At 36.1% G+C, this 8,971-nt stretch overlaps 1 protein-coding gene across 1 annotated transcript; it reads right to left on the bottom strand.

The window, feature by feature from the left end:
* Positions 1–1,732: 1,732 nt before the first annotated feature.
* On the bottom strand, positions 1,733–4,219 carry LOC148944180 (tyrosine-protein kinase JAK1-like). Its single transcript, XM_089099854.1, has one exon. The coding sequence runs from the start codon at positions 4,217–4,219 to the stop codon at positions 1,733–1,735; it is 2,487 nt and encodes an 828-aa protein (XP_088955980.1).
* Between the last annotated feature and the right edge of the window lie 4,752 nt (positions 4,220–8,971).

Raw genomic sequence — 8,971 nt, forward strand, 5'->3', positions numbered from 1 at the left:
GGGGTTGGGACAATCTCCAGTGATTAGGGGCAAGGGCTTTAAGCTATTCCTAGTGGGTTTTTAAGTTTTTTATTGAAGGGATGGCTATTTAACTTTAAAAGACTCTCATTCTTTTTCCCTGAAAAAGGCTATGTCAATAGAAAACAAAGAAAAATCAATAAAAAACACTTTTTCCACAAAATAGGTTTTTTTTTAAAAAGTAAAGAACTCCATTAAACCGAAATGAACAAAAATAAAATCAAATAATCTGCCAAGAATACAACTACCACAAATTAGAATAAATAAATAAACGAACCCCAAAACAAACAGAAATTAAACTAAATAAGAGTTAAACACAAAACGAATAGAAACTATTATGAGTAGGGTTCTAAACCCCAAACTTTCTAAAAGCCACAATATAATTTGTACTTTACTGAAAAATTTCTTTTAAAGGTCACTTTTCTAACTTTAAGAAATCAAAAATCAATTAAGATTTTTAGGAATAAATATCAGCATATGTATATTAAACTGACAATGCTGATTTTTTCAGTAAGTTCTTTTGAATTTGTTTCAGTAAAGTACAGATTATATTCTGGCTTTTAGGATATACAGCGAGGCTTTGAATAGATTGGGATAGAGGAGGAGCACGCGCAGTTGTGTTGACCTTAAGTGGTTTTGTGCTGCAGAGAGCTGTTAGTTGTAGTAGTGGTTAACACCTCCGACTTTGTAGTTTGTCCCCTGTTCTTGGTCAGCGCGGTAGCGATAAAAAGTGGACATACGAAACTTTTTTTCAAATTTTAGGCTCATAAAAATGAAAAGAGTAGTTCCTCTGAAATTTACAAGATTTTTCGAGATTAAAATATAAAATATATTTTTCGCAGCTTAATAGATAGCAGAACCAAAACGAAGCTAGGTAAGTTTCTTAGGTATTATATAGAGTCCAACTCCTGCAGAACGTCAATTTATGTCTTAGAGGTCTTAGATAAAAGGTTTTGCATCTCTTCTAGATTTCGAAGAAGTAGTCATGGAAAGTTGTATGTCCAATAAATTTATCAAACACTGGTAATCTCGTTTTTCTAATGGAGGTTTCAGATTTTGATCAAATCTCTGGAATTCTCGTAATCAATGAACACGCGTTGAAAAAAAAAACTGTCTTGTGAAAAAAAATCTTCTTTTAAAGGAGGAATGACAGCTATTGTACCAACAAGCTTATTTTTATAATAAAAAAAAATTGCGAGAAAAAGATATTTGACAAAAGAGCTTGAAATTCGTCGAAAATAGTGGATAGTCGGAATAAGAAGTGCACTGTCGTTGTTTATGTCAAAAATAAAAAAAAAGTTCATTTTTTTCATGGGCAGTAATGATGTGACGATGTCTTCTTTAGTTTGCCAAGGTTAGAAGGATACCGTAAGGCTGCAGAGAGATGTTTAACGGCCCATTTAGAAGCTACTCCTGTTATATACATGCTTTTTCATATAAATTTAAGGAGAAATTTTCATATTAATAAGGAGAAATTTAAGGCTTTTAAGAAGAAATTTTCAGGAAATGTTGAATTAAACACGTGATATGTATGCATTGTGTAATTTTCATTAGCACAGCTAAAAATCAGACTAAATTTCTCAGGCTCGATGCTTTTTATACTTAACTTAAAAATTGATGAGCTTTGTATATTTTGAATCAAATTAAAAGAAAATTCTTTCCATGTATGTTTGGTTGCCAGTTTTGGCTATTATTTACCCTGGTTGCTCCTTACTTACCATTTGGTGCTACGAAGTTTCTCAATTACATATTCAAGAGGTGGCCTGAGTATTGGAGTTGAGTTTAAACACCTAATAGCAAAATGGTATAATATTTTCCTGTTGCTTTTTAATAGCTTTCTATTCTGTCGTTTCATCTCATTGAAATCAATAACTTCAGTTCTATGCTCATCTTTTTCGATTGGAAGCTTCAAATCTTCGAAAACTTTCCCAAAAATAAGCTCACAAAACAGAACACCAAATCTATAAACATCAGCTCGCTTTTGATCTATATCTTTTTCTTTTCTCCTCACTTCAGGTGGAGTACGCAACTTTGAGCCTTCGCTTCCATGGTTATCAAATGCAATGCTTGCTATTGGAAGGTCTATAAGTACACACCTTTTTTCTGACATGAATATGCAATCATTGGTCAGCCTTTTGTGAACTTTTTCATCTTTATGCAGGTGATTTAAAGCAGAGGAAATTTCCAATGCAGCTTTGACAACGTCAGTCTTTCTTAGATGTTTTTTACCATCCAGCACTCTTGTTAAGGGCCTTGTACCAGTGTTGTCGGTATCGATGCTCTCCTCCAGACAATCATAGACCAAATGTTTGTTTAGTTGAGAATTTGCTGTAGTTATTGTTGTTAATCCCCTAAATTTAATAATATTTTCATGGTTTAAGCTTACTATCAATGGTAATTCTTTTTCTAATGCTTCTCTGTCTGTGGTTTCCTCGGATACAAATACCAATATGTATACGTTGTTTGTATCAAGATGCGCCTTATAAATGTCATAAACTCCATTATTCCTCTGAAATACTGGATTAAGTGGCTCTTTGTGAATTGCACATACATCATTTTTACGAATTTCGTCAATAATATCTGAAAATGATAACCGTGATGACGGCACATCTCCTACGCACTTCTTTGCCAATTTGATTAGAAATTCCGCTTCCGCATTGTTGGAAATGCTGCCCATGAATTGTCGAGAATTGTCGAGGTTAACATGCTGGCTTTCTTTGTAATCAAGTGGCAATTCTTCCAACGTTTTTCCAGAAGCTAGTTCCAATAGAAGCATTCCAAATGAGTAAACGTCTGAACTTAAATCATATCCTTCATCTCTTGTCATTTCTGGAGCACTGCGCGGATAATTTTCTAACTTTTCTCTAACCTTCTCTGAAAACTCGATTATCAATCGGAAATCGCATATCACAGCGGTACAGTCTTGTTTCACTAAAATATTGCTGGAACACAAATTCCTGTGCAGTAGTTTTTTTGAATGAAGATATTCCATACCTTCAGCTATATCTCTAGCTATAAATATTCGATCCATAAATTTGAAAGGCCTTTTTATTCTTTGTGCCAGTGATCCTTCAGAACTATACTCAAGAACTAAGTGTTCCCCCCTTATAGATTTGATACCTTCGATGCCACTTGCAACTCCAAGTAAACGTACAATATTCTTATGCTTCAGTTTCTTCAGTTGTAAAAATTCTCCATGAAAAGCTTTGCTATTATAACCACAGAAATCTTTTAAGGCCACCATTGATCTTTTGTACCTTGCTTTTGAGATATTAGCATGCGTCCCCTCACTTATTTTCTGGATATCCTCAAAACTTTTAGATGGCAAGAATATCTTACTTACTTCTTCTAGCTCTTTATGAATAACTTTAAACGAAGAAAATCTTTCTACAGCTTTCTCATTGAGGCATCTCCTAGCAATTTGGAAGAGTAGCAAGGAAGATTCTTTATGCGGCAGATTATTGGCCACATGTTCTACATCGATAGTACCATTGTCTAAATACTGTATTTGTTTTGATTCTTCTAAATAATTTAAGGGTTTTCCAAAAATCATTTCAATTAATACCATCCCATATGAATAAACATCAGACAGGCTATTGTATACTCCTTCCGCAACCTCAGGTCCTGCCCAGGGGAAGTTCTCTATTTTCCCGTATTGTTCCGACTTCCTTATGTCTGAAACACTGATGGACTGAGAACAGGGAGCAACTGCAATGGTGTTGTTTTCTCTAAGAAAGATTTTCTCTGTTGACAGACCTCTGTATATTATCTTTTTTGAGTTTAAGTACTCCATCACGTCTGCAATGTCTCTTGCTGCAGTCAATACCTCTTCTACAGACAAAGGGTTATCATAATTTTCAATTCTCTCTCTTAAGGTTCCACCAGGAACTTCTTCCAGCACTATCTGCTCATGATGCTTTGAGTCTAACGCTAAAGTGGAAACACCGATGAACTTTATTAGTTTGTCATGTATCAGGTCTTGTAGTATATCCACTTGATTTCTAAATAAGCCTATGTCGTCACCAGAATAATCTTTAAGAACGATGGGCACAGACACGTATGTTTCCGCTTCTGTTCTTGACACATATTTTCCCGAGTAGATAGTATGGTGCACGCCCTTGCAAAGTAATTCAACATCTTTTAAACTGTCACTATCAATATAATTTTTCTCAGTAGAATATTTATTTTCCTCTGAACACATCGCACGCTTAACGTATAATATTTTAAATGACATGTAAATGAGTGATGCCTGTTACGTATCGATTTATGGGTATGAAAGCATATAAATAAATCTAGTTTTTTTTTTGTTTGTTTTATTATCTTTTTTTCTTCTCAAGGAAACAGTCAAGAAATTTTTGCACTTATTGCTTTACACAATTGGTAAGTGTCCGCTGTTTTTAGGCATTCACTACTACGACCTTGAAATAGGCCTTGTGACGTAAGTTAATTACAAATAGATCCTTAACCATTGCTTCTGAATTTTTGTTTTATTGCTTTACACAATTGGTAAGTGTCCGCTGTTTTTAGGCATTCACTACTACAACCTTGAAATAGGCCTTGTGACGTAAGTTAATTACAAATAGATCCTTAACCATTGCTTCTGAACCATTGCTTTATATTTCTTTTCATTAAATTTCAAATTTCCTCTTTTCTAAGTTATTCAGTTGGTTCCTGTCAATGGAGAAGGATACAATACAAAGACTTGCTTACTTAAAAAACTTCAAGGGTTCAAACTTAAAAAAATTCCGGCCACCGTGGTTCTTAAAAAGGTTTGATGATTTTGGTTCTTGGCGTGAATGGACTGAGCATTTTGATTATGTGTGATTTATTCTTTTCAACTCATTCAATTTTTTACTCACCATTACTCATTCAACTCATTCAATTTTTTACTCATTCAAGGAAAATCTTTTCGATGAAATTTTTGAAATGATTTTTGAAATGACTAGAGTCGTTTATTGCGACTTCTCGAGTATTGATAACTTTCCCAGGAGTGTTAGCTGACAGAAATATATCAATACAAGCTCGTCAACAACAGGAGGCACCCTTTAACCCCATTCTAAATTTGATCCCCAAATTCGATTTCCATTCAAATTTTGACTTTCAAGCTGAATTCCATTACCTCAAGGAAATGCTCTATTATATCCTCTTTATATTATAAAAAGAAAAATGTCAACTGAAAATGAGGAGCAAGATTAAAACTTAAAAAGAACAGATATTGTTCCGTATATGTGGGGAGCTGCCCCTCCTCAATACCTCACTTTATAGTTAAGTTTTTTATTTTAATTAAACGAGCCGTGTGTTTCAGGAGTCGCTCTGAAAGAATTAGGAGAAAAGTCAAACTTCTGATGATCCTTTTTCTTTTATCTACCGCTAGCATGCTACTAGCAGATAGTAAAGATACGGTTATGGCTAATTGGATAGGTAATGCTCATATCTGCAAGCTTTGAATTTGTATGGGTAGCACCAGGAGGAAGGGCTAGAGCTTAAAAAATGACGCTTTTTCGTGCCATTTCTAGAGTGGACAAGTTTAGGAAACATTAACACTGTAAAATTGAAATCACCAGGGCCGTATCCAGGATTCTTTAGGGGGGGGGTGTACAAAAGGGTTTTATTTTTATTTTTTTTTTGGGGGGGGGGGAGGTAAAAAAACCCTTAAGAAATGCATAAAAAATTTGTTTATATTAATTTTTTTACATTTTGTACGAGTCAGACGAACATTTCAAGGGGGGGGGGGTCAGACACCATTGAAACCCCCATGGATAGGGCCTTGAAAATCACCATCACTCTAATCTTTAACGTAAGTTATACAGTTTCCAATTATGGTTAAAGCACTAGCGGCAACGTAGTAAAGAGTAAATTTTGGTCCAAACTAACCGACGTTTTAAAAGCACATTTTCAAAACAATTAATTAGGGAAAAATATTTCCAAAACGACGCTGATTTAGAAAGTCAGTCAGTGAGGCACTCTCAAAACTGGAGAAGAAGTTGTCGAGGGGGGTAGATAACCTGTGCGGATTGCATCTGCAAGCGGGAAGTCAGAACCTTGTGGAGCACCTTTGTCTCTTGTACCGAAGGATTTTTAATGCTGGGATTGTTCCAGACCTATTCTGCACGGACGAAATTACTCCTGTACCAAAAAAGGGAAAAAACGGGGGGCAGTGTTCTTCTTACCGCCCGATAACTGTTGCGCCTCTACTTTGCAAGTTTTTTGAATTGCTTGTTGTAAATAGGCTTAGTGCTAGATGTAACACGCCCTATAACCAATTTGGTTTCAAAAAGAACATCAGTAGAGAACACGTGCATTATATGATTGCTAATTTGTTGAATGATGCCTATGATTCAAATGAGACACTGTATTTTGCCGGTCACGATGTCAACCACGCGTTAGACTCCGGTGTGCACCCTCAGATATTGTTGTCTACTTGGAAGCATGGTGTGGATAAGTCTATTCTACGCGCACTAAGGAATTTGTATAGTAAATTAAAAGCACGTTTAAATGTACCGTGTGTTATGGCTTTAGCCCTATCTTCTAGTCTTATACCCATAGAGAAGGGAATACGCCAAGGGGCACTTACTTCGCCACCGCTATTCAATAATGGTATTATTTCATCGCAAGGACCGGTTCAGTCTACATGTATCTTTAGAGGTCTCAGTGTTTCGCTGATCAATTATGCCGACGACATTTTGAACGCGAATAGAACAGTTGTAGGCATTGAAGAGACTTTCCGTGTTTTGAGTAAGGAGTACGGTTACATAGGTCTTTCTTTCAATCCCCAGAAGAGTGAAGTTCTCGTATATAATAGCCACGTCAAAAATAGTTTACCAGTTGATGTTAAGTTCAGAATTTATACGATTAAGTCTTCGTCTAAGATTATGTACCTCGGCCTTCCAATTTGTAGCGATCTTAAAAAAACTTACGATTGCCTTGTTTCGGTGTTTGCTATAAAGACACGAAGAGCTTATGGAATTCTCGTTTCAATGAAGTGCCACTTTAACCGTTTTCTACTCGCAAGGGTGTATAACACTTTTGTTTTGCCACTTGTGCTAGCCCTATCTCCGATTTGGAAAATATTTACTTCGTCTGATCGCCGCAGTATTCGGTCTACTTTCTACAGATATGGCACGTATCTCCTTCGTCTTCCAATTTAGATGAGGAACTCGAAAACATCTCTGAAATACGGTGTAGCCGACCTACTTATACCTGTACTGAATTGCCGTGCTCGATTTGCAAAGGCATTTGAATCAAGCCACTCTTTGTTATGTATCGCAACAACAATGTTCTTAATCTTGTTTTTCTGTAGTTAAGTTTTCTTTAGATATTCTGTTGTTATTTGCTGTTATTTTTTTTTCTTTTCTTGTACTCCATTTACAACATTTTGTATGTTTAATAATGGGTAATAAAATAATAATAATAAAAGAACCATACATATTGATTCTACAGAATAACGCAGTTTAATTATGAAAACAGACGTTCTATAGAATTTTGAGAAGAGCCCGAATCCCCTCGAGTATGACGTTATGGTAAATCAAAGTGAACAGCACATCATTTGAACTGCAATTGCCATATAGCCTACACGTTGGCTAGACTTGCGGAGCGGTGGCAGCAACCGAGAAAAGAACAATCCGTGGCCCACAGTAACCGAAATGTTAAAGGAAGTTTTCAAGAAAGTTGTGTGTTGAAAAAAGATTTCCAATAGCCGGTGATTCAGAAAAAGCAAGCATTACATGGATTAAACAGAGCAACACATTTTAATTATGAATATACATATTCTGGTGAATTTGGAAAAGAGCCTGAAACTCCTCAAGTACGATGCCAGGTCAAAATAAAAAGTACATCATTTGAACTGCTACTGTAATAAAAATCGTTGTTAAGAGATTTAATGTCCCCCATCTTGAGAGAAAAAAAGAATATTAAAATCACCATCACTGCAAACCTTTAACTAGCGCTTTACAATGTCCCATTCACATTACTATTACAATATCGTCAGGACATCGACAACAAAAATTATAAGTTTGTATAATAGTAATAAGTATATAATAGTTTAGAAAGAAATTTCGGCTATATATTTGCACACTGGGGGGGGGGGGAGTAAAGCATAGCATATATTAAATACGTAACCTAATCTAGCCTAGGTACCTTATCCCCCCTAAACCCCAAAAAACTAAAGTTTTAATATTTTAGATGTTCTGACGGATTTTGTCGATGTCCTGACGTGTCGATGTTATGACTGTCAACGTTCTGACGGGTAGCAATTGTGACTGTCGATGAACTGACGTGTCGATGTTATGACTGTCGATGTCCTGACGGTTAGTTGCTCTGACGGATTTTTTGTCGATGTTATGACAGATTTGTCAATGTCCTGACGGTAGTGGTCCTGACATGTCGATGTCCTGACGCCTTCCCTGGTTAGAGCAGTAACAGTTACGTAATAAAGAGCATACCGTGGCCTGGACTCACCGACATTTTGAAAACACGACACCGAAATCAATGGAATCAAAGACACTGTCAGGTGAAACATTTCCAATAGCCGCTGATTCAGAAATATTAAGTATAATATTGATTCAATAGAGCTATTACTAGCTCTGCTAGCCCTGAGCCCAACACAACTATGTACGCTATTTCTCCACCCCAATCTATTTAAAGCCTCTCACTTTCAACTCTACCAAGAAGTTGCAGTTTTCCTTAAATCTTATCTAACAACCTCCTCTCACCCAATCCGGGGACGACCTGTTTTTCGTTTGGTTCTAAATGGTTGAACAAAAATGATGATCTTTGGCAATCTTTCATCGACACAACGCGTCCTAGCCATCTCATCCTTTCCCTCGTTATAACCTTAGAAAGTGGATTAGAACCATATTTTTCGTACAACTTACTGTTTGAAATACGGTCAAGCAGACGGGTACCCAAAAGAATCCGTAGCTAATTCCTCTGCTTGAACCATGCTTTACCACTT

This window comes from Artemia sp. Qi Xiang Cuo, chromosome 14 (genome assembly GCF_049724085.1).
Source record: "Artemia sp. Qi Xiang Cuo chromosome 14, ASM4972408v1, whole genome shotgun sequence".
Lineage (NCBI taxonomy): Eukaryota > Metazoa > Arthropoda > Branchiopoda > Anostraca > Artemiidae > Artemia > Artemia sp. Qi Xiang Cuo.